At 44.0% G+C, this 27,051-nt stretch overlaps 1 protein-coding gene across 1 annotated transcript in view; it reads left to right on the forward strand.

Moving 5' to 3' along the window:
- Positions 1-27,051, forward strand: part of LOC117347325 (dynein heavy chain 6, axonemal-like) — a 2,502,256-nt gene that overhangs the window by 490,519 nt on the left and 1,984,686 nt on the right. Inside the window, 1 exon segment of the mRNA XM_033918113.1 lies at positions 360-488. Within this exon segment, the coding sequence (XP_033774004.1) occupies positions 360-488 (129 nt within the window).

The raw sequence follows: 27,051 nt of genomic DNA on the forward strand, positions 1-27,051 counted from the left end.
GTTTGTTGGGGGGGGGGGGGGTTTCCCCCTTGACGTACCCAGGGGCCACAAGAGTATGAGCCTTTGGCATCTGTGAGACCTTTTGGTCGTTTTTATATATTGCTGGAGGGGGTCCCCGGTGGGGTAGCTACACGGTGGGGGTGGGGGGGTTGCTATTTGAATTGTTTCTGAACACTGTGTATTGAGGGCTGCTGTTTCCTTTGTTCTTGTTATATATCTTGCTCTCTTTTTTATTTTATCACGTTCACAATAAAACAGATTTGAACATAAAAATAATGCTACAGCTTATTTTTGGGATAGGTCTTATTTTTGGGGAAACATGGTATAACATAGCATAAAAATGTGTTTGTTTTTCACAGGATCCACAGATTTTGGATATTGCAGCTGACCAAACTAAAATAAAAGAAATATTAAAAGACCTGCAGATTGTTCTAGAAGAACTACAGAAACGTGCATATCAGTACAAATCCTATCAAAAGAATTTTAAGGTAAAACATTAAAATGTAACATTTATTTATTTATTCATTCATTCAATTTTCTATACCGTTCTCCCAGGAGAGCTCAGAATGGTTTACATGAGTTTATTCAGGTACTCAAGCATATTTATCTACAAATAGGCCATGATAAGTATTTTCATTTTTTAATGGGGAAGCCATTTCAAACCCAGTTCCATAGATAAAATAAATAGTTTAACTGAAAATTGCTCTTCTGGCTAAATGTACACATGGGCTTCCATAGTTTTAATATCAGTAACTCAGAAAAAGTGAACTTCCACTGGTATTAATGATAATAAACACCGATTGAGCTAAAGACCAAGCTTAAGACAAAAGATAAGTTTGAGTCAAATTATACATATGTGTGACCACCTGGCGATATACATTTATTGATTTTTGCTACTTTTTGCACAACACAGAGCTATTTGGCCCTCTGGGAGGTTTTTATGTCGATGAGGTTCTCCACCTGAACACCTTAAACCACAGCTGTGGTGGTGGGAGGGCTTTGTCTGAGGCTTTTCCTGACTCGTGTTGTAGCTTCTATACCTTCCATAGTTTTAAGCCCATGTATATGACAGGATAGTAAATGGAATATTTACTTCACATTTTTAAATGTTTGCAAACTATTTCATTGCCTTTTGACAATTCATACAAATAGCAGGTGAGCTTTTCCATTTCCATAACATACCAATGTGCAGTAAAACCTTGGTTTGTGAGCATAATTCGTTCCAGAAGCATGCTTGTATTCCAAAGCACTCGTATATCAAAGTGAATTTCCCCATAGGAAATAATGGAAACTCAGACAATTCATTCCACAACCCATAAACTTTAATACAAAATACTATACGTACTTGTATTGCAAGACCTCGCTCATTTAGAACAGTCACTATACTCCTGCAGAGTCCAAGAGAGAAGAACCATCGGCTCAGTTGTGATGATGTGACACATGTATACTGTATGTACTCATATTGCAAGATTGCTCGTTTAGAACAGTCACTACACTCATGCAGCGTCCGAGAGAGAAGAACCATCGGCTCAGTTATGCTGTGTGTATACTTGTATTGCAAGACATTGCTTGTATATCAAGACTAGTATTTTAGCCCGTTACATTAATGGGTGCTAGAAGTCTGGTCGGCTCTCGTAGTCTCTTGACGACGACTCCCCCCCTTCCCTTTCCGCGGTCCCGACTCCAAACCTGCCGACTCCAGCAGCCGACTCCACCTGCCGATTCCAAACCTGCCGACGGCCCCGAAGCAGTGTGTGTAGAGTAGAGAGCTGCACGGGAACGGGGATGACGGGAATCCCGTGGGACCCGCGGGGATCCCGCAGGTTCCCCCTTTGGGTCACGGGGATCCCATGGGGATGCCCCCTAGGGTCGGGGGATCCCGTGGGGACGCCCCCTAGGGTCGCGGGGATTCCGTGGGGACACCTCCAAGGGTCGCGGGGTTCCTGCGGGGTTGGATCGCAGTGCACTCGAGCCGCGAGGGTAGTCTCCTCCTCCTTACCTGCCCTGTCGCAGCACACAGCCGAACGGAAGTCTTCCCGATGTCAGCGCTGACGTCGGAGGGAGGGCTTAAGCAAAGCCCTCCCTTCCTCCAACGTCAGCGCTTACATCAGGAAGACTTCCAGTCGGCTGTGTGCGGCAGGGCAGGTAGGAAGAAGGCAATGGCGTACGAAAGAGGGGGGAGGGGGCGGTCCGCCCCGGAGAATGTGCACAACCAGTCAGGTCCCCCGATCGACCGACAACAGGCCAATCCATAGGCTTTATTCCATATTCATATGCTGACGACATACAATTAATTCATCCTCTTGATCCAAATAATACCACTGAAGTTTCTTCCATCAATTACAAACTTGAACAAATACAAGACTGGCTTACCTCAAATAAATTATCATTAAATATTAACAAAACCAAAACTATGCTATTTAATTGGAAAAAAGACATTCTATTATCAAAACCATTTGTACTTAACAATATTACTCTTAACCTAGTATCCACTGTGAAAATACTCGGAGTTTTTTTAGATGATAATCTGACTTACCATGATCACATCTCCCACATAGTCAAAAATTGTTTCTTTAAACTACGGCAGATTAGATCAATTTCCAAATTTCTAAATTTACCATCTTTAAAGATTCTAATACATTCTTTTGTTATATCGAAAATAGATTACTGTAATGCATTATTTCTTAATATTACACAAAAAGAAAAAAGGAGATTACAGACCATCCAAAATACTGCTATAAAAATAATATATAATGCAAAAAAATATGATCATGTCTCCCCACTACTCAAAGACGCTCACTGGTTACCTATAAGTCACAGAACTCTATTCAAAACAATGCTTCTCATCTTTAAGACTTTATTATACAATGAACCACAATTTATTTCAAAATCATTAATCCCTTACACAACCCAACGTCCATTACGATCATCGGAACAAAATCTGTTAACAGTACCGTCACTGAAAATCATAGGTACACGAAGAGCTGACACGTTTACAGTAATGGGGCCACAATGGTGGAATGCAATTCCCCAGTATATCAGAATGGAACAGGATATCACAACTTTTAAAAAATTGTTAAAAACGTATTTATTTAAAGATGCTTTTACTTCTGACTGACCTAAAACGCTTTTTAATATAGGCTTGAAACTTATTGTTTTATCTTTTTTAAATTACTTACTTAAAGAGTCTTTTGATTTTTATAGCGTTCACTTCCTTTAAAGACAGATTAGCTTGTGTTCTGATATAGTTAAACCTACCCTCTTGTTTTTTTCCTTTTTCTCCGAACCCACAGTGTAACTTTATGCTATTCCTTACCCCTCATGTAGGTTTTATATTAAGTGTAATGTGTAATTTGTCAATATTTGTTATATTTTAGTCTCTTGAATACTTTTATTTTGTTAATGTACATCGCCTAGAAATTTTGTAATAGGCGATTAATCAAATGTCCAATAAAACTTGAAACTTGAAAACTGTAGCCACAAATCTAAATTACCTCTTACAGCAGCTTCACTACTCCAGCTGCTGTAAGAAGGTAATTTAGATTTGCGGCTACAGGACAGGGAGATTTGTCCGACCGGGCCTGTTCTGTTGTCGGTGGGGTGCGGAAGCTCCACAAAGGTAAGGGGCAGGGAGGGAGGAAAGGTGGAGTGGAGAAGAAAAGACGCTTAAGGGGGGAGAAGGCCGCTGAAAGCACTGGGGAAGCCAAAGGGGTGGAGAAGGACGCTGAAAGGACATGGGGTAAACGGGAGGAGGGGGGGAAGGATGCTGAAAGCACATGGAGAAGACAGAGGGGGGAGAAGGACCCTGAAAGCACTGGGGAAAACAAAGGGGTGGAGAATGCCACTGAAAGGACATGGGGAAAACGGGTGGAGAAGGCCGCTGAAAGGACATGGGGAAAACAGGGGGGGAGAAGGCCGCTGAAAGGACATGGGGAAGACAGAGGGGGGAGAAGGCCGCTGAAAGGACATGGGGAAGACAGAGGGGGGAGAAGGATGCTGCCTGACAGGACATGGGGAAGATGGTGGGGGAGAAGGACACTGAAAGGAAATGGGGAAGAGGGAATGGGGAGAAGACGCTGGCAGGGAAGAAGACAGAGGTTCCAGACTATGGGGGGAGCGGAGGGAAAAAGATGGGTGCCAGACCAATTTGGGAGGGGGGAGAAAGGGAGAGGCACAGTAACAGAGCAAATGGAAGACACAGAAAGAAGAGAGGCAGTGGATGGAAGGAATTGAATGAGAACATGAAGAAAGCAGAAACCAGGCAACAAAGGTAGGAAAAAAATTCTTTTTTTTTTTTTTTGCTTCAGGATAAAGTAGTATATTAGTTGTGTTGATAAAAATTTATAAACATTAGAGGCTCTGGTAGAAACCCGTTTACAAAGTATGTATTCTTCCCAATTAATATTTCCAAATTAATAAAGTCTTTTTGCTTATTTTTAAATGGGTTTCTACCAGAGCCTTTAATTCAGTAGCATAATTAAATGAAATAACTATTTCTGTAGTTTATAGGAACGGGCGGGGATGTAGGGGATTCCTCGCGGGGATGGGCGGGGACGGAGGGGATTCCTCGTGGGGACGGGTGGGAGTCCTCATGGGGACAGGTGGGGACGGGTGGGATTTCTGTCCCCGCGCAACTCTCTAGTGTAGAGTGATGCAGACGCTGCTGGAGTCGGCAGGTTTGGAGTCGGGACCGCGGGGCGGGAAGGGAAGGGGGGGCAGCAAGGCTATTAGATGCATGGGACCTCTTAAGAACTACACCCACTTAGGTCATCTAGCTAGGACTTCTTGAGAACTATCTCCTCCCGGGTCATTTAATAACAACAACAAAAAAATCTATAAATCAATAATCGACTTTGCACTCCCCTACCAACCATACAAACCTTAAAGCAAGAATTCAAGGGAAACTAATGCAACCTCTGCATACAACCATAAGGCAAGAATTCTAGGGAAACTAATACAACCTCTGTATCAGGAAGAATCAATATATCCCACAATCATGAATCTCCTACTGATTCTATTAATCTACCTGTTAAGAGGTAGCATCAAAGACGTTAACTCTCTTTACCCACAATTACAATCTATCCACCACCCAAATCTATCTTCCATCCACATCACTAACCCACAAGAAGACACAATAAATCATATTAATGTTATCCCCCAAATAAAAAGACACCATCATACCCTTAAAAAAAGAACAAGGGCCATCAAAACCACAACCTCCACAGAAATTACCGCATCCACTTCTATTCCTTGCACATATCTCAATACCAGATCTGTTATAAATAAGGCGTTCCTTATGAACAACTGGATCATCAGCAAGCAAATAGCCTGCCTCTTTCTAACCGAAACTTGGTTACTGTCTGAAGATGATCCAATAATAATTGATCTTCTACCAGACAATTTCAAAATTCTTACGTTAAACCGCACAGGCAAAAAAGGAGGAGGATTGGCAATTATCCTTAAAGAAGGATTCGAGTTCGAACTTCTGGATTCTAAAATGACCGACCACCTAGAAATCCTAGCCTGTAAAATCAATAACACCCAACTAGTAGAATCCTTATCCTGCATTCTATTCTATGTCCCGCCTAAAAGCTGGCCCAAAGCCAAAGATGACGTCTGCGAATTTGTCCTACACAATTCTATTGGCCCTAACTACAACATCATCACAGGGGACATAAACATACACCTAGATGAAGAGAACAACACATACACAAAAGAGCTTAAAAACTTTCTATCTCTACTCAACTACAATATCCCCGTACCCACACAAACTCATGAAAAAGGCCATCATCTAGATCTGGTTGCCATGTCCACAAAGGAAATCCCTGACCCAGTCATTTCCCTGCCTGAAGGCACCTGGTGTCACGACATCTGGTCCGACCATTTCACTTATTATTTTAAGTTAATCTGGTCTCACCGAAAATCTAAAACACGTCTGATGACAAAAAAAGAACATCACACAAGAGGCTATATTAATCCAGAAGAATACTGGTCACAATACGAACTGCAGACAGTAATAGAGGAAGGAGTAGATTTCTGGGACCATTGGACGACAACCAGCACATTCATTTTAGATAAAATTGCCCCTTTACACAAAAGCAAAAGCAATACAAACAAATATAACAAATGGTTCGATACCGAATTACTAAAAACAAAACAACTAGCTAGACGTCTAGAAAGAATTTGGAACAAAACAGGAGAATTGGCAGACCGCAACGAATGGAGAGCCCACATTAAAACCTACAAACAACTGATAAAAGACAAACGCAAAGCGTTCTACTCTACCAAAATCAACCTATCCTGCAATGGTTCACAAGGAACCAATACAAAAGAGTTGTTCAACATAATCACAAATCTATTTGACACCACCCGCCACACCATACCTGTGCACAACACGAAGTTACCCTCTGCGAAAGACCTAGCACTATATTTTGATTCCAAAATTAAAAACCTAAGAAATAACTGTGTAAGAAATAACGATGTAACAAACATCCCTAGCGATTACCAAATAGCTAACTCACATGACAATGAAATATCAACAGACATGATCTGGAGTTCCTTTCAAGAGTTAGAATGGAATAACTACATCAAACTATACAACAAATACTCTAAATCTCACTGCGTTCTAGATACGTGCCCCCCGGAGATTATGAAAGCGGCGCTATTAAAATTTAAACTATCATTGCTACATTACTTAGCCCACAACCTAAAAAATGGGAATTTCCCCACTAACAACGGTCACATAATAATAACCCCTATCCCAAAAAATAGAAAAGAATCTTCAGCGCTAATAACCAACTACAGACCTATAGCCTCTATCCCATTCATTGTCAAAATCATGGAGGGATTAGTTCACACCCAATTGATGGAATATCTTAATCCTGCATGAAACTCAATCCTGTTTTAGATCCTTATTCAGTACGGAGACAGTGATTGCTGCCATCTTAGACTATCTGCGCCTATTATTTAGCAAGGGCCTCAATGCCCTGATCATGCAATTCGACATGAGCTCTGCATTCGATCTGGTAGACCATGGGAAAATGCTGCAATGCCTAGACGCCATTGGTATCAGGGATGAGGTACTGAACTGGTTTCGTGGCTTCCTTACATCCCGTACCTACCAGGTACACTTCAATTATGATCACTCCGATACCTGGAGCAACTCATCCGGTGTGCCACAAGGGTCACCGCTTTCCCCACTGCTTTTCAATGTCTACATGTCCTCACTGGGCATGAGACTAACCCAACTGGGGATAAAATTATTCAGCTACGCAGATGATTTTACGATCATCATCCCATTCGCTAACTCTATCTCGGAAACCATTCCCAAGGCATCCGATGCCATAAACAAGATGGAACAATGGATGACAGATTTCAAGCTCAAACTCAACACAGAAAAACCAAAATTATTCGTTGCCTCTCCTCACCTGCTTGACAATAAAACCCCACTATGCATCAATAAACTTAATTACCCTATCCATCCCACCATGAAGATACTAGGTGTAACTCTTGATCAATGCCTAACTATGAAAGACCAGGTGGACTCCCTATTCAGAAAGGGTTTTCTTACTCTCTGGAAATTCAGATCCATTAAATCATATTTTGATACGACAGCATTCAGAATCCTAGTGCAATCCCTCGTACTAAGTCAACTTGACTACTGCAACATCGCCTATTTAGCAATCTCCCAAAAGAATATGAGACGTCTTCAAATAATGCAAAATGCTGCGGCAAGACTTATCTTTGGGCTGAAGAAATTTGATCATGTGACACCTTACTACCGGCAGTTGCACTGGCTGCCGACGGAAGCATGCGTAAGGTTTAAATTTGCCTACCTCTGCTTCAAAGTACTATATGGACTAGCACCTAAATACATAACGGACCTTTTCTCCTTTTTCACCAACAAACGCAAGAGAAACACACATTCAAAATTCATTTCCCCTCCAGTTAGAGGTTGCAAATTGAAAAAACACCACGAACACCTTCTCTCTCACCAAGCAGCCTTATGAGGTAAAGACCTAGATCAACTGCTTTCGCCCACTACTTACAGGGAATTCAGGAAGCGCCTAAAAACATACCTGTTCCTGAAATACCTAAATAACTGACCCGCTCTCCTCTCTCTCTCCTCAATAACGGTCCTCCTGACCTCCTACCCTTATCCTCTCTCCCCTCATAAGCCCACATATAATTTCACGGTACTATGATACCTACAAACTGTTATCTTTATCATATCATAATTTTTCGCTGTATTTTTTGAAATGTGCAACCTATTCCAAACAGGTCCTCTCAGACATCACTTACCAAACTGTATATCTTATACTCTTGCTCAGCAAATTGTATTTCTATAATTTTGCTTTCTTAAAGTCTCTGCACTCTGTATTTCCTCTGACTATCTGCATAATGTAGCTCTCTTGATTGTAAAACGCCTAGAAGTCGCAAGATTGTGGTGGTATAGAAGAATAAAGTTATTATTATTATTACTAGTCTTTAAGCCCGTTACTTTAACGGGTGCTAGAGTAGATGTCTGTCTGTCTGGGTATTTTTTTTCTTTGTCTTTCTCTCCTTGCACGCTGCCTGTTTGTCATTTTTTCTGTCTGTGAATCTCCCTGTGTCCTTAGTGCCCTCAATGCCTCCTTCCTATGTCCTTAGTGCTCCTTCCTATGTCCATAGTGCCTCCTTCTCCCCTCACCCCCCTCCGATGCCAGCCTGCCTGCCTCCCATCCCCCTTCCATTGACCCCCCCCCCGATGGCAGCCTGCCTGCCTCCTATCCCACTGAGCAGCATGTTTCCATGGAAACCACCCCACCGCCCTGATGCCTGCCATTGAAACTCCCCCACCCCCCTCCAATGCCAGCCTACCTGCCTGCCATTGAAAACCCCCCACCCCCCTCCGATGCCAGCCTGCCTCCCATTCCCCTTCCATTGAACTCCCCCATGCCAGCCTGCCTGCCTGCCTCCCACCCCCCTGAGCAGCATGTTTCCATGGAAACAACCCCCCCGATGCCAGCCTGCCTGCCTTCCATTGAAACCCCCCCACCCCCTCCGTTGCCTGCATCCCCCTTCCATTGAACCCCCCCTCCCCCCCGATGCCAGTCTGCCTGCCTGCCTGCAGCATGTTTCCATGAAACCCCCCACCCCCCTCCGATGCAAACAACTGTGCTTTATTGTTCAGGTCAGTAATATAAACTACGATTTGTTTTAGCACACAGCCTCTAGAGCAGGGGTGCCCAACGCGTCGATCGCGATCGACCGGTAGCTCAGGAAGGCAACGTGAGTCGATCGCAGAGCCCATCCCGGGCTCTGTGATAGACTCGTGTTGCCGTCCCGATCTACCGGGCCTATCAGCCTTCTTCTCCCCGACGTCCAAGACGCCGACGCCGGGCATTAGGCTGTTTTTGTCATTTCGGGGGGGGGGGGGGGCGTGGTGGCGTGGCGGCGGCAGCAGCAACAGCCTGAAAAAGAAATCATCCTGGCCCGGGTCGGTGTCATACTCCGGAAGTTCTACCTCTTCCAGCAGCCCTCTCTCTTCTACCTGCTTCCGGCCACACCCCCTGCTCCGCGGCTCTCTTCAGCAACTCAGCAGCAGCGATTGACACAAGCTTCTGACGTCGGGGCCTACCCTCTGCGAGTCCCGCTTGTTTCAACTTCCTTTTTCCACAAAGGCGGGACTCGTAGAGGGAAGGCCTCGATGTCGGCAGCTTGTCTTGATCACCGCTGCTGACGAGTTGCTTAAGAGAGCCGCGGAGCAGGGGGGTTTTGCCAGGTGCAGGTAGAAGGGAGAGGGCCAGATGCAGGACTCGTGGGTGAGGGAGCAGAAGAGAAAGAGAGAGGGGAGGGAAACAAAAGGAAATATTTCATACTGGGCTGGGCCGGAGTGGAGGGAGGGTGGAAAGATTCTGGCTACAGGGTACATTAACAAAGGAAAAGGGGAGAAAGCTGAAAATGGAGATAGTGACACAAAGAAGAGAAAGAGTAAGCAGTACCTACTGATTAAGGATAGAGATACAGAGGGGACATGAAGAGGAGGTGAAATAGAGACATAGAAGTAATGCTGAAAAAGTGTGTGTGTGTGGGGGGGAGATAAAGACATTGAAAGGGCAAATGGTGAACATAGGGTAAAGACAAGGACAGAGACAAATGAAGATTCTGAAAAAGTGGTGAGATAGGGATATAGGTGAGATGGACACAAAGAAGGGTGATGCTGGAAAATAGGTGGAATGGTAATTCTGACAAACACAGAAGGGAAATGCTGGATCAAGGAGAGATGGGGCTCAGGCTGGATGGAATGAGGAGAAATGCCTTGTTGGCCCGGAACTTCCTCTCCTACGTCAGAATTGACGTCAGGGAGTGGAATGCTGGTCAGCGCGATGCTTCTGCAGGGAAAGCTTGAGACGGTGGTGGCTTGGGGGCTGTTCCCCGATGGCGGTGGCAGCAAACCGAGTGGCTTGGGGGAGGGCACGGAGAAAGAAAGAAAGGGGGCAGACAGGGAGACAGAAAGAAGGGGGAACAGGGAGACAGAAAGAAAAAGTTGGGGGAGAGAATGAGGTCTGGAGGAGAGGAAACATACAGGAGGCTGAAAGAAAGGAAGAAAGATTGGATGCACAGTCAGAAGAAGAAAGTGCAACCAGAGACTCATGAAATCACCAAACAGCAAAGGTAGGAAAAATGATTTTATTTTCAATTTAGTGATCAAAATGTGTTGGTTTTGAGAATTTATATCTGCTGTCTATATTTTGCACTATGGCTCCCTTTTACTAAACCGCAATAGCGTTTTTTAGCGCAGGGAGCCTATGAGCATTGAGAGCAGCACGAGGCATTCAACGTAACTCCCTGTGCTAAAACCTACTATTGTGGTTTAGTAAAAAGGGAGGGGGTGTATTTGTCTATTTTTGTATTTTGTTACTGAGGTGACATTGCATAGAGTCATCTGCCGTGACCTCTTTGAAAAAAACCCGGAATATGAATAATTAACATTTTCTCTGCATTTCAGTGTGCTTTGTGTTTTTTTTTTAATTTTATTGTTGGTAGATCATTTTGACTTAGTCATTATAAAAGTAGCTCGCAAGCCCATAAAGTGTGGGCACCCCTGCTCTAGAGTATCAGGAGAACCACAAACACAGACTAAGATCTGGGCTTATGTGTTTTACAGACAGTTTCTCTCAGTTCAAAACAAAACAGGCAGTTTTTATTGCAGACTCTGTCATTGGAGGGGGATTGCAACTTCACACCATACACGCATAGCTGGGCTCAAAGAATACAGTTATTTTGCTTTTACCTCTCTCGCTCTGTGAAATCAACGTATCTTCCAGTTTTCTACGCGTCTGCACAAACAAAGCAGAACCTTCCTCCCTTAAAAACGAAACCCTCCCGCTAATTCTTTTCCATTCCTCTGGCAACTCCCTGCATCAATCCCCCAGGCGTCCTTCAATCAGGAAGTAACACCCCATTGGTCCTGGGGCAGGAAGCAAATTTGCATCAAAATTGCAGCCTGCTCTCCTTCTTTCCTTGCAGGTTCAAATTTAGATAACTTTGTTGGCAAGACAATTTCACAAAGTTTTGCTGGATTTATACTGAGCTTTTCCTGCTCATCGTGAGAGGTCTGTGATTCTCTCTGTTAGTTTTCCAATTCTTCAAAGCCAGCTTCAGTTCACATTAACCCTATTGCTACTGAAAATGAATTAAACCCACATTAGGAATTGCAGAGGACTGAAGAATTTGAACTTTTACCTACATTTTTTAAATGCTAGTAAAAGGAGCAAGCAAATTTGTAGAAGACCCGAAGCGCTAAGAGGAGCGGCAGGAGGGAGGAGTCGCTGGCGCAGGCGCCGTGAGGACTGACACAGAAGCACACCTCACGCCACCAGGACTCACGATCGTTCAACAGCGCATGCGCGTTCTAGGGTTTTATTATTATAGATTATTATTATTTTACCAGAGCAGGGAGTCCAACGCTGGCGGCCAGTCCTGCTGGCGAGTGTAGTTAGGTGCTGTAAGGCTGGGGACCCGCGCATGCGCACTCCTGCCACCACAGACCTACATCTCACGGAACAGGGAAAATGGAACACGCAGGTAGGAGTGCGCATGTGCGGCTAGGGTTTTATTATATAGGATGATATGATTTAAAATGTAATAAAATGTTTTGCTTGTATTGCAAAACACTTGCAAACCAAGTTACTTGCAATCCAAGGTTTTACTGTACTTGTATACCAAAGCTACCTCTCAATTCAGTGTGGTTAACAAAGTGATAAGTTGCTGTACATTCACAGTGAATTATAAATCCAGGTTAAAAAAAAATCATCTAAATATGTTTCTAGCAAGTTTCTAAATGCTAGATACTTATTAGAGCTTAATATCAAATTACCAAATTTTGTTCGCATACACCTGCCTGATATGATAGAATTCTGTTAAAGAATCGTTTGTATGCACAACCCCTTGCAGAAGGAAAAACAAACAACTGTGAGTCCCGAATAGGGCACATTCTGTTAACTATTCAAAATTGACTTTAATATATAAGATCTGTAAGTATTCTCATACATTGCAATTGATGTGGTCTACTGATAATTTCTATCATAGGGAATTATTTTATAAAGCTTCCCTTATATGTACAGTATATATTGTAAATCACACTATCCACCTATTACAATGCGCTGTCACGCAAATCTCAAATGCACTGGGTAGTAAAGTCCGAGGAAACAAGGTGCTCGGATAGATTTCTGCCTCTGGTGAAAGCAATGCACGGGTGATCTTTAAAAGCAGGATGTAACTGCAAAACGTGCCAATGTTCATGTAGATAGAGAATGACACGGTGAAAAAATTGGTCCCCGTCACCGCCCCGTCCCCGTCTCACCATCCTCTGCACCGCCCCGTCACCGCCATTCCCTTCACCGCCCCGTCACCGCCACTGCCACCCCATTCACCGCCCCGTCACCGCCACTGCAACCCCATTCACCGCCCCGTCACCGTCACCGCTGCATACATAAAAGCCTCAAACGGGTACGATTTTATATACTTTTCTTTATTTACGTATAAAGGAAACATTCTTTAAAACTTTAAAACTTAGTTAAATATTAGTTAATAACTATACAAAAACAAAACACGCAGAGAAAAAATTAATTAATATAAATTCTCAAAACTGACACATTTTGATCACTAAATTTAAAATAGTTATTTTTCATACAGTTTTTCAATCACTAATCTTCCACCACCCCTGGGGCTAGCAATGCAAAAACAAACACGACATGTACTTTAAATGCTTACAATGTTAGCCTACATGGTAAGTAGACGCGGCCGCTGTACCTAATCGCGGCAAAGATCTCCCTGCCGTGATTAGCATAGTGACCGCGGCTACGGCTGCAAGTCTCCCCTCCCCCCAGCGATCACGGCAGGGGGGCACCCAACCCCTCCTGTAGACCCCCCCCCCCCAACGGCCCTCCCGACAATCGCAGCAGAAGGGTACCCAACCCCTCCTGCCGGTCCTCCCAATGGCCTCCCCTAAGATCGCCGGCAGGAGGGTACCCAACCCCTCCTCCTGGACCCCCCCCCAACGAACCCTCCCACCCCGGAACCCCCTTAGTCTTACTTTCCAAGTTGGACCGGACGGCTCCTCACATGTATGGCCAGCAGGCTTGCCTCCGTCCAAATGAGGCGGGCCCGCCCCTACCCTGCCCAACCCACAGGATCCTAGGGCCTGATTGGTCTAGGCACCTAAAGCCACTCCCGCTATAGGAGGGGCCTTAGGTGCTTGGGCCAATCAGGCCCTAGGATCCTGTGGGTTTAGGGAGGGGAGGGGCGGGCCCGCCTCATTTGGACGGAGGCAGGCCTGCTGGCCAGACGAGCGAGGAGCTGTCCGGTCCAACTTGGAAAGTAAGACTAAGGGTGGTGTTTCGGGATGGCGGGGTTTGTTGGGGGAGGGTCCGGCAGGAGGGGTTGGGCACCCTCCTATTGGCGATATAGGGGGCCGTTGGGGGTGCCGGCAGGAGGGGTTGGGCACCCTCCTACCAGTGATCATAGGGGGGCTGTTGGGGAGCTGGCAGGAGGGGTTGGATATCCTCCTGCTGCGATCGTCGGGGGGGCTGTTGGGGTAGGCAGGAGGGGATGGGTACCCTCCTGCCGCGATCGTTGGGGAGGGCTGGTTCTGTCAGCATGAAGGGCTGAGGGCGATCGTCGGGGGGGGCGGGTTCTATTGGCAGGAAGGGTTGATCTGACAAATGAGGAGCACGGTGAAACACAGGTAAATAGCGGTTCCTAGAAGGGGGGACATTGGCCTGCGGGGACAAATCTATTCACCGTTTTTGCGGGCGGTGAAAGGATTTGTCCCCGCGTCTGCGGCGATTTGCTAATGAGGTCACCATAACCCGCAGCCAAACCGCAGCCACGCAGCGGTTCGCTGCGGGGATCGCTCCCCGTGTCATTCTCTACATGTAGACTCTGAGCTACCACTGCAGATTGAGTTGAATGGGAGATGACACAAATTTGATTGGTAGATGTCTCTTTATTTTTTTGAATGAGAAGGAGATCTCTATTGGCGTGACGAGCACGTAAATAGGCTTTCCGAATGACAGACTCAGGATAACCCCTATTCAAAAATTTATCCCTTAGAATCCTAGCTTCAATTTGAAAATCATGAAGAGTGGTACAAATCCTCCTGGCCCATAAAAATTAGCCTATCGGAATCGCCGCTTTAAGGCGTCTGGGATGGCAACTGGCATAAGATAAAAGATTATTTCTTTCAGTATGTTTATGGTGCATCCTGGTGGAAAGACTACCCTCATTGTAAATGACTTCAGTATCTAAAAAAGAAATACTGTGAGTATGACAAGTGTAAGTAAACCTGAGGTTGGTTGTAAGAGAATTAATACACGAAATGAAGAGCTGAAGAGCTTCCATGGATGATGTCTAGATGAAAAAAATGTCATCTATAAATCTAAACCAACAAGCCATCTGTTGGAAATAAGGATGGACATATAGATGTTGTTCCTCAAAGTTAGTCATAAATAAGTTGGCTATGCTTGGGGCTGCCGTGGTGCCCATAGCTACCCCTTGATTTTGTTGGAAAAAGTCTTGCGTTGTGGATTGATGGACGAGACTGAGGACATTATATTTATATTTTTATTCGTTTTTTGACGATTTTTGTCATTTTTTGTATTTTGTTTTTTTCATTTTCACATCTTGTGTTTTTTTGTAGTAGGTTTCAGGGAGATTTTTTTGGGGTGATTTTCTTTCCTCTTGCTTTAATCTGGGGATGATTGTGCTCCCGATTATTTATTACGCATAGATATATATTTTTTCTATATAAACCACACACAATATAAGGATAAGATGATGTACAGGGCAGGGTTTATTTAGATTCATTTCTAAGTGCTTGTCACTTCATAAACACCTGCCTGGGGCCAACGGTTATTACGAGGGCACTGGGCCCGTACTGATTGGTCCTTTTATTCATCTTGTTTTCATTAATTAATTTTTCTTATTCTGGGAAGCACATTTTTCCATATCATCTCCAGGGTTATTCTAGGATAGATCATCACCATTAATACCAATTTTCTGTAGTTTGGATTATCGTTGTTATTGGTATTTACATTTTGGTTTCTTTTTGGCCATTTCCAGTATATATTGTACCCATAAATATAGGAGCTGTTATAAAATTTTGTGCGATTACTTACATGAAAAATCTTTCATGGGCACTGAAATATTTGGCCTACTTGCACATAGATGTTCCTGGGAGCATAGTTTGGTCAGAGCTGGAGCAGAGCTGAAATGTATGTGTACATACATAGAATGCATGCACAAATTTTACACTTAATTCAAGGCCAGTTTAAATTTGTGTGAGAGAAGTTGTGCACTGCTGGAGATCCTATTTTATAAAAGTGTCTAATCACTTTTTATTTTCAAAATTTCTTAATTGAAAACCAGTAGATCTTGCAAGACAGAAAACTGGGCAACATTGCATCAGAACTGTAGGGCAATTAGTCGATTAGCTAATAAGTTAATTATCATGATCATTTAGCAGGATGGCGCTCATCTCAAATGAGCAGCCCGCACTTCAAACGCCTGGATCGGCCGGCTTACTTCGGGAACTGAGAGTTCAGCAGCGGGACCTGAGCCTGTACAGGGTTCTCCAAACTGGTGTGGAAAGGGAGGCTGGCGGAAGGCAGAGGCATCTCCCTGAAGCGCATCCTTCGGGAGGGCAGTGACATGCGGCGCTGCCTGCAGCTGTACAGAGACCCTGAGGGTTGCCAGCACCTGGCCACCTACAAACTGCTGAAGGAATTCACCCTGCTGAAGGGGTTGTGGCACCCGGGCATCATCCAGGCAGGTATCCACCCCTGGGCCACCCCTCGCCACTTCCTCCCAGTTCCTTATAGCACCTTATAGCAAACCTTTTGGGTTGTGGAACGAATCGTCTGAATTTTCATTATTTTCTATGGGGTAATTTGCTTTGATATACGAGTGCTTTGGATTACAAGCATGCTTCTGGAACGAATTATGCTCGAAAACCAAGGTACCACTGTATTTTAGTTATAGTTTGTGACTTCTCTGTTTGGAGTTTGATTTTGCCCTTATGGTTCCAAAACAAAGAAAAGTGTATTTATGAAGGTTTTACTGGCAATATTAGAGAACAGTACCACACTTTGGAAATATACAGTGCTGGCCAAATTATTATGGATTTTATTTGTAAAACTGTTTATTGGTCAAAAGCACAAAGGAAAACCACCAGAAATAATAATACAGCATAGACCAAATTTTCAAAACCATAAAAACTTCCCCCTCCCCCCACCCAAAAGAAATAAAAAGAAAGAAAGAAAGAAAGAAAGAAAAGGCATGGAGCAGCAGAAGAGCAAATGTCACAGCCAATAAAAGAAAATAAGTACACAGTCAAATATTCAATACATGGCTATGAGCATACCCAGTCAAAGAGGCCCAAAAAGGATTCCAAGTAAGTTATATTTGATGGCCCTTAACGGAGTCCATCTCAGGAATGTCACAATGTTCCATCTTCAATTGATAAATCATCAAGGATCGCCATTGCGATGGGCCAACGGGACTCCCACGGAGATGGAACTGGGATCTCCCATTCTGAGGTCTACCTAATTTTCCAAGATGATACCAGTCTGGGCAGTGGCATGTGCAAGGCTAAAACAGGAAGTCAGCCTGTATGACGTACACCCTCCCCACCCATGCATTTACATAACATCCGCCCTCAACACAGCTGTGGCCAATTGGAAACAAAGACACGCGACAGGGATCCACCTCCCCTACCTCCACCTCCTCCCCTTTTGGAGGAAGGCTGAGAAAGTTGAATCAGGGCTCTCCAGTGTGCAGGGAGTGCGTGAGATGGGCTGGGAGAGGAAATTCTGTTATTCTTAGAATGCCTTCATTTTCAGTGTTTACAGATTTCCCTTTCGTGCAATAAGGTATCGAGTTAACCTGCGAGGCTAGTGCAGTCAGATTGCAGAGATCTTTATTCGCCTTATATGTATAATTGGGGGGGTGAAGGGGGAAAATACTATGTCTGACACATTTCGAGCTTCTTGCATTTCTCAGAGTTATCCTTTGTGCAGTTGTGAGGCACTCACACGCACATTGCGCAAACAAAACTATGTCTTCACAGTGTAGAAATTATTTCAGAGGGCTAAGGCAGGGGGAAGAGGAGAACTGGATGGAAGAAGGGTCGATGGACAGCTGAGATTGGCATGCATGGTGATGATGTAAAGAGAGACAGACTGCAGGAAAGGAATTCCCTGTTAGAGTCTCTCGTTTAACTTTTTTTTTTCTGACAGCAAAGAGCGATAGCGAAGAAAAGTTGGCCAGAAGCCCTTGATAAGACATTAGCAGCACACTGCATACTGATGGAAAGAGATAGATGGATGAATGAATGATGGAGTGGATGGTATGATAGACAAATTCAGGCTTCTTAGTCAACTTCTTTAAGAGCTTAAACAATATGGCCAAATAGTGTCAGACAGGTTAAAGAGTAGCCTAATAGTGCAGAGGCCTGAGATCCAAGGGAACTACCGGTAGGTTTGATTCCCACTGCATCTCCTTATGATTCTGGGAAAGTCACTTAACTCTCCACTGTCCCAAATACAAATAAGTACTATGGGGACAGGTAACTTTTTTGGGGGACAGCGGGGACGGGTGGGGACAGTGGGAATTCCTCATGGGGACAGGCGGGGATGGGGAGAATTCCTCGTGGCGACGGGAGGGGACGGAGGGGATTCCTCGTGGGGTTGGGCGGGGATGGAGGAGATTCTGACGGGGATGGGTGGGGACGGGTGGGATTCTGACGGGGATGGGTGGGATTTCTGTCCCCATGCAACTCTCTATAACAGACTGCCTGCCCTGCACAAATCCCACCTGCTCCGGACAAATATAACATGGCAAAATGAGAGCCAGTCTAGTAGCCAAAATCCGGGCTAATATTTTTAAATCAACATTAATAAGGGAAATTGGGCATTAAGAATCAGGGCAATGTGCAGGCTTACCAGGCTTAAAAAGCAATGTAATCAAAGCTTGGTTAGTATGTGATGGGAAGCCTCCCGCATAAGACCGGTTTCATAATAGTCTACCAAAGGAGCAGGCACTAAATGGGATTATGGATTTTATTACATAAGCTGTTTTTATTGATAATGATTCGGGTATTTCATTGCAAAATACAGAAAAATATAAAATTTAACAACATGTTTAGTATTGTACATTAAAATGAAACTCATAACAATTGTTAGAACATTTCTCAAATTTTATGTAAAATTTAGATATCAGTCAGTGTAATGTCAATACTTTGTCCATCCACCCTGTGCCTCTATTACTGTTTTTATACAATCTGGAATTCCTTAAATCTTATTCCATGCACACATTTTCTTAGCGGTATGGCAGTGGGCCTTGTGTTGTTCAAGAATTATTTCTTTCTTTAAAGTTTTCACCATACCAAGCTTCTATTTGGGGAAATAGCCATGTTTAGAGAATCTTCTGATACTGGTCCTGCTGCATGGTACCTCCAACAATGTGCAACTAGCTTAGGCTGTGATGCTAATTGCTCCCCATACCATCACAGAAAGTGGATGTTTGACCATCTGAACTCCTCTCCAGGGCATCTATGCACCAGTTGAGCACAATCATCAAGGATTTGCATTGTGTTCTTATCTGAAAAGACAACCTGTGGAAATGCAATAATGATACAACATGATTTTACTATGACTTGAGTATCTAAAATGCATAAGTTTTAAAATGAAGTCTTTATTCGAAAGGATGTGGTGCTGAAGCTGTGAAAATTTTTAAAGTTTTTTTCTCCAATCTTTATTGATTTTTAATCTAAAACAGTATCATATAAATGAAAGAACAATAGGTATTACATACATTACACTAATATCTGTATAGGTAACATATATATCATTCAAAATCAAAGTTTTTTTCATATAATTACTTTGTCCCAGACTTCTGTAGTCAGGGATGAATATTTATTGATCCAGGATAATCTTTTCTTCTTCATGGCTTCTTTTGGGACAACATGCCTTCAAACCTGCTCTAAAAAGTTGATGAGCAGTTCTCACCTTTGCTGTCATTGAATGTTCTCTCCGTTTTCCTGTTTGCAGACACATGTTGACCAATATTCTGTCATCCCTGGCACTAGACAAGGGCTTGCAACAACAGGCAGATATTCTTCTTGGCAACAAAGGTTCACCTCTTGCCAACTTTTTTCAACAGACACACCAAACTGTGGTGAGATGTTCAGCTTAACCCTTCTGTACACACCTATGTCATTTTGACCCCAGTCTGACAAATTAGTGTAGTTGCTTACTTATAAACTATAATTTTGATGTCAAATGCCAGGTACCTTTTCGATAGTAACAGACAATGTGTTTCCTGCCATCTGTGACAAATACAGCTTTTGAATTTTTTTGTTTTAAACTAGTTTAACGTGAGAATACTAATTATATACGCCTGGGATCAAATCGACCCCACAGGTTTATGAAGGCAACATTATCATCAGTGGAATACAGTACTGAAAAAGTTGTAATGTATCTCCAAATGTCCAAAGTAATGCCAAACAAATGAGATAAGAGAAGTTGAAAACATATGAAAATATTTTGTTAGGTTTTGCTGTAAAAGAAACACTGCTAACAGCCATTTTTTTTTTTTTTAAACATTTGTATAGTGATTATGCTGAATAAGAGAAGAAATATTTTTGAAACATTACCGGAACATCGCCAGTTGTGCTGTAGGCCTAAATATTGTCACAGGGCTGCCCCTGTTCCTAGGGAGGAAGCCTTGCCAAAAGAGGAAGGTAACGTTAAAAACATTAAAAGTATTCCTAAGCCTGATAGTTCTACTCCCAAAGCAGCACCTAGGAGTACTCAAAAGCTAAGTCTTCCTATAGTTAAACCTCCTCAAGCTATGCCTAAAGCATCCAGAACTGGTTTAGCTTTTCCCAAACCAGTTGTAAGAAGCAACCACAGAAACTACATGTCCCAGCAGCCATGAGGCAAGTGAAGGGGAAAAGCAGGGCTGGAATACAAGCCACTCCCAATCAAGCTGAGACTGGTTTAGGCCAGATTAGAAGGGCTCAGAGGGCAGGCTACTCACACTCACCTGCAGTGAGAGCTAATCAGCTCACTGCAGGTAAAGAAAAGGGTGTAACTTAAACACAAACAGTTCCAGCTCTAGCACCAGCAACCCAAAGCCATACAGCAGAAGGAAGGCAGTACACTACAGCCTATAAGAGCCAGAGAGCAGCAATCCTTACCATGGCAGCAAACTAAGGTAGAAGTTTGTGAGGCATGGAATAAGGCTAATGATAATGCTGTTTTTTGTGCCAGATTTTGAAATGGCTGATTGTGAAAGTTCCTCTGACATGGAGACAGAGGGAACTGATTTGCCTAGCCTAGAAGGCATGGAAGTAAGCTGAAGGCCATTGATAAAAGAGTTTGCATGAAAGGAAGTTGGCTCAAGATTATTGACAAAGTGCAGTTTTGTTTGAACTTTAAATTACAAGCCATAGGCAGCCATTTTGTTTGGGATCTTGGAAGAGGATCTTTCCAAGCTGATTAATTGAGGGAAAATTATTGGAGAGGATCTCACCCTTGGGGCATTAAGCCTAACCCCAAGGGAGTTTTGCCTGGCAGAAGAAAAACTTTCATTTTGTTGAAATAAGGCTTTTATGTTTTAACATGTTTTTGGCTTAAACTGCAATTGTTTGGTTTGGTTTGTGAATGCTGGACTTAAGCACAACGTGATACAAACCTGAGGATTTATTTGATACTTGTTTATGCTGGTGAAACCATAAACAGTATCCAAGAAAATTGCACCTAAAGTTTTGAACTCTATATTAAGGCAGTACCAAGCTACCAAAACAACCTCACAAACCACTTGGCCCGGTCACTTCAGTGCATGACAGTGAGAATTTGCTAAATTATTAAGCTGAAGCGACTTTCAGTGCTTATAACTAATGAGGTCAAAATGACCCCAGGTGTGTAAAGTTGTCGATAATTTAAAGTATGTATGGAAGGGTTAAGAACATAAGTAAAACTAGCCATACTGGGTCAGACCAATGGTGCATCTAGCCCAGTATTCTGTTTCCACAATGGCCAATCCAGGTCAAAAGTACCTGGCAAAACCCCAAAGAGTAGCAAAATTCCATGCTACTGATCCCAGAACTTTCCCCATGTCTGTCTCAATAGTGGCCTATTGACTTTTCCTCCAGGAACTTGTCCAAACCCTTTTTAAAACCAGCTATGTTAACTATTGTGACATATCCTCCAGCAACAAGTTCCAGAGCTTAATTGTTCTCTGAGTGAAAAAATATGTCCTATTGGTTTTAAAAGTATTTCCCTGTAATTTCATCATGTATCCTCCAGTCTTTGTAAGTTTTAAAAACATAAGATTTACCGCTGCTGGGTTAGATCAGTGGTCCATTGTGCCCAGCAGTCTGCTCATGCAGCGGCCCTTAGGTCAAAGACCGGTGCCATATTTGAATCTAGCCTTACCTGTGTATGTTCTGTTCCAACAGGGAGTTATCCAACCTTTTCTTGAATCCGTGAAAGGTGCTTTCCCCTATAACAGCCTCTGGAAGAGCGTTCCAGATTTCTACCACTCTGTGGATGAAGAAGAACTTTCTTACGTTTGTACGGAATCTATTCCCTTTTAAATTTAGTGAGTGCCCTCTCGTTCTCATCAACTTGGAGAGGGTAAACAATCTCTCTTTCTCTACTAAGTCAATTCCCTTCAATATCTTGAATGTTTTGCTCATGTCCCCACTGTCTCCTCTTTTCAAGGGAGAAGAGGCCCAGTTTCTCTAGCCTCTCATTCTTCGGCAACTCCTCCAGCCCCTTAACCATTTTTGTCGCTCTTCTGTGGACCCTTTTGAGTAGTACTATGTCCTTTTTCATGTACGGTGACCAGGTGGGGGCGTACCATGGCCCGGTACAACAACATGATAACCTTTTCAGATCTGTTTGTGATCCCCTTCTTAATCATTCCTAGCATTCTGTTTGCCTTCTTCGCCGCTGCCACACATTACGAGGACGGTTTCATTGACTTGTACTCCCAAGTCTCTTTCCTGGGGGCTCTCTCCGAGTATAGCACTGGACATCCTGTATTCGTGCATATGATTTTTGTTACCGACATGCACTTATCCACGTTGAACCTCATTTGCCATTTCACTTATTTATTCAATTTTCTATACCGTTCTCCCAAGGGAGCTTAGAATGGTTTACATGAATTTAGTCAAGCACTCAAACATTTTCCCTATCTGTTCTGGTGGGCTCACAATATATCTAATATACCTGGGGCAATGGGGGGATTAAGTGACTTGCCCAGGGTCACAAGGAGCAGTGTGGGTTTGAACTCGCAACCTCAGTGTGCTGAGGCTGTAGCTTTAACTCCTTTTCCCTGTTGTACCTATTCTATCAAAATACTGCTAGAATTGTACCTATTCTATACCACTCGGGATTTTGTAGACTTCAATCATCAGCTCTTTTCCATGATGAAGAGCCATAACCTCTATAGCCTTTCCTCATATGAGAGGAGTTCTTTCCCCTTTATCATCTTGGTCGCTCTTCTTTGAACCTTTTCTAATTTCGCTATATCTTTTTTGAGATACAGTGACCAGAATTGAACAAAGTACTCATATGTGTCAAGTCAGGCATCTTTCTCAGTAGGATATTTTGTTACTGAGTAGAGAATGACATGGTGGCTGTTACCCATGGGTAACCCGCCGAAAGGGTGGGGGGGGAAAAATAGTGTTCACAGCAGCTATGGGGACAAGGCCATTTCTCCGCCCCGTGGAGCGGTGAATGGCCTTGTCTCTGCAGTTAAGGAGAGAATGCGCGCAGTCACCGATCGTGCTCCCTCCCTCCTTACCGATAGCCACTGTTGCCGCCCAAGCATCTCCCTCCCTCCTTACGGATCGCTGGCGCCCGATCACCGCTGCCTGAGCATCTCCCTCCCTGCCCCTTACCTTCACAGCAAGCAATTAATTTAAATGTGCTTCTCATGAGCAGCCAGAGCGTTGAAATCCCGTGTGGCTGCCGTAAAGGTCATCTCTGACACAACCGGAAGTTGCATCAGAGACGACCTTTCCTTCAGCCAAATGTGATTTCAACACTCAGGCTGCTGGTAGGAAGCACATTTAGAAATTGCCTGCCATGTAGGTTAAGGGCAGGGAGGGAAAAAGGGAGGATAAGTGGGGTGGAGAAGAACAGATGCTGAAGGGAACTGAGGAAAGGTGGGGTGGGGAGGAACAGACGCTGAAGGGAACTGAGGAAAGGTGGGGTGGGGAGGAACAGACGCTGAAGGGAACTGAGGAAAGGTGGGGTGGGGTGGGGTGGGGAGGAACAGACGCTGAAGGGAACTGAGGAAAGGTGGGGTGGGGAGGAACAGACGCTGAAGGGAACTGAGGAAAGGTGGGGTTGGGTGGGGTGGGGAGGAACAGACGCTGAAGGGAACTGAGGAAAGGTGGGGTGGGGAGGAAGAGACGCTGAAGGGAACTGAGGAAAGGTGGGGTGAGGAGGAACAACGCTGAAGGGAACTGAGGAAAGGTGGTGTGGGGAGGAACAGATGCTGAAGGAACTGGGGAAGAGAGAGATTCCAGACTATGGAGGAAGCAGAGGAAAGAAGATGGGGGGAGGGGTAGATGGAGAGATAGAGACAACAAAAGTACATTTATTTATTTTGCTTTAGGATAAAGTAGTATATTAGTTGTGTTGATAGAAATTTATAAACAAAGTCCTGCCAGCTGAACATCTTTTTCTCTAGTTCAGCAGCCAGAACTTTGATTTATAAGGAAGGAATAAGCTAAATAGTGCAGGCTTGTATGGATGGGACGGGGATAGTGGTCGTGGGAACTGGGTTGGGACAGGGTCGGTGGTCGCGGGGACGGGGCAGTGACGGGGACAAATTTTTTCCCTGTGCCATTCTCAATTACTGATCTCAATATAGAAGAAGAAAGTATACTATGAGGTTCATAATTGAAGTGAAAATACATCTAAAAACCTGCCTAAATCAGCACTTGGATGACCTAAAAGACAGGTCGTCCAAGTGCCGATAATCGAAACAGGTTTTAGACGTATCTAGAGGCAACTTAGGCCTTATGACTGTCGCTGTGTGCCTAGAGTGAAAAGGGACGTTTTTTGAGGAGTGGTTAGGGCAGGAAGTGGGGGGGAGGGGATGTGTGGCGACCAAACTTAGTCATCCTGCAGAAATAATTGAAAGTTTGACGAGAATGCCTAGAAGTTATTCAGAGTGACTAGATAACCACTGCAGGGACACAGTACAGACCCCCATACACTCCCCCAGTGATCACTGACCCTCCCCCCCCCCCCCCCACTGCCATTAAAATTGAAATAAAAACATACATACCTGCCACCGGAACATCAGCACATGGCATAGGAAAGCCTAGTAGAGCTGCATAGAGGTGGCTTAAATAGTCTGGGGGTGGGTTAGTGAACCATAGAGAGGAGGACCCAGGTCCATAAGCCACTCTTACCACTGCATTCATGGTGAAAAATGTGAGTCCACCAACCCCCCCCCCCCCCAAACCCTACTCTACTGCCATATAGGTACCACCTGCAGCCATAAGGGCTATTGGAGTGGTGGACAGGTTGGTAGGTTTTGGGGTGTTTTGCAGGGCTCACAATGACCTGCAAAGGAGTTGTGGTGAGATGTTTATGTGGCACTCTTTTTGTGATGTTCACAGCAGTGCCCTCCTGAAAGGTGCCCCACTACTCTGTTGCTATGTTTGGGTGGCCAGTCCATCACTTTGACCCCTCCCACGTCTAAAAGGTCTAGGCGTTTTGGACTTGGCTGATTTTTTTGAAAGAGAATGTGGTATAAAGATAGACAACTTGGCAGTTTGGACGATAAAATGGCTGGACATATTTTTTGAGAATGGACTTTAGATGCTGCCGACTATGGGCGACTAGCGCTCTAGGCCCAAAATGGACTTAGATTGTTTTTTTTTAAAAAAATTATGCCGCTCCACATGATGATATGTGAAGCTGTAGTTGGTTATTGTCGTTCCTGTGAATGAACTGTGTATGTCTAGTTGTAACCTGCCTAGGTGTTAGGTGGGGAAGAAATTTTAAAATAAATAAAAATATGTGATTGTAATATGGATTGATTATATAAGTATTCTTACTCTTTTTATACAAGTATTCTTTTTTATATAAGTATTCTTACTATTTCTATCAGCCCTTTTCTAATAATTCTTAGCATCTTGTTTGCCTTGTTGACTATTGCCACACATTGGAAAAAAGGTTTCAGCATATTGTCTACAATGACACATAGATCTTTTTCTTGGGCGCTGACCCCCCTAAGCTGAACCCTAGCATCTGATAACTGTGATTTAGATTATTCTTCCCAATGTGCATCACTTTTCATTTGTCCACATTAAATTTCATTTGCCATTTGGATGCCCAGTTTTCCAATTTCCTGCCTATAAATTTTCATAGTTTAGTATCTGCAATTTAATCACCTACTCATCATTCCAATCTATAATAATAAAACCCTAGCCGCACATGCGCACTTGAAACTCCATGCCTCCGCATGTGCAGTAGAAGAACTACCGAGCAGGGAGGAACCGCCAAGCAGGGAAGCATTTCAGTGCAATGGCAGCAGTCCTAGTAACATAACATAGTAACATAGTAGATGACGGCAGATAAAGTCTGCCCAGTCTGCCCAACCTGATTCAATTTAAAATTTTTTTTTTTTTCTTCTTAGCTATTTCTGGGCAAGAATCCAAAGCTTTACCCGGTATTATGCTTGGGTTCCACCTGCCGAAATCTCTGTTAAGACTTACTCCAGCCCATCTACACCCTCCCAGCCATTGAAGCCCTCCCCTGCCCATCCTCTACCAAACGGCCATACACAGACACAGACCGTGCAAGTCTGCCCAGTAACTGGCCTTAGTTCAATATTTAATATTATTTTCTGATTCTAAATCTTCTGTGTTCATCCCACGCTTCTTTGAACTCAGTCACAGTTTTACTCTCCACCACCTCTCTTGGGAGCGCATTCCAGGCATCCAGTACCCTCTCCGTAAAGTAGAATTTCCTAACATTGCCCCTGAATCTACCACCCCTCAACCTCAAATTATGTCCTCTGGTTTTACCATTTTCCTTTCTCTGGAAAAGATTTTGTTCTATGTTAATACCCTTTAAGTATTTGAACGTCTGAATCATATCTCCCCTGTCTCTCCTTTCCTCTAGGGTATACATATTCAGGGCTTCCAGTCTCTCCTCATACGTCTTCTGGCGCAAGCCTCCTATCATTTTCGTCGCCCTCCTCTGGACCGCCTCAAGTCTTCTTACGTCTTTCGCCAGATACGGTCTCCAAAACTGAACACAATACTCCAAGTGGGGCCTCACCAATGACCTGTACAGGGGCATCAACTCCTTCTACTGACTACGCCTCTCTTTATACAGCCCAGAATCCTTCTGGCAGCAGCCACTGCCTTGTCACACTGTTTTTTCGCCTTTAGATCTTCGGACACTATCACCCCAAGGTCCCTCTCCCCGTCCGTGCATATCAGCTTCTCTCCTCCCAGCATATACGGTT

This window comes from Geotrypetes seraphini, chromosome 1, assembly GCF_902459505.1.
Source record: "Geotrypetes seraphini chromosome 1, aGeoSer1.1, whole genome shotgun sequence".
In the NCBI taxonomy this organism is placed as follows: domain Eukaryota; kingdom Metazoa; phylum Chordata; class Amphibia; order Gymnophiona; family Dermophiidae; genus Geotrypetes; species Geotrypetes seraphini.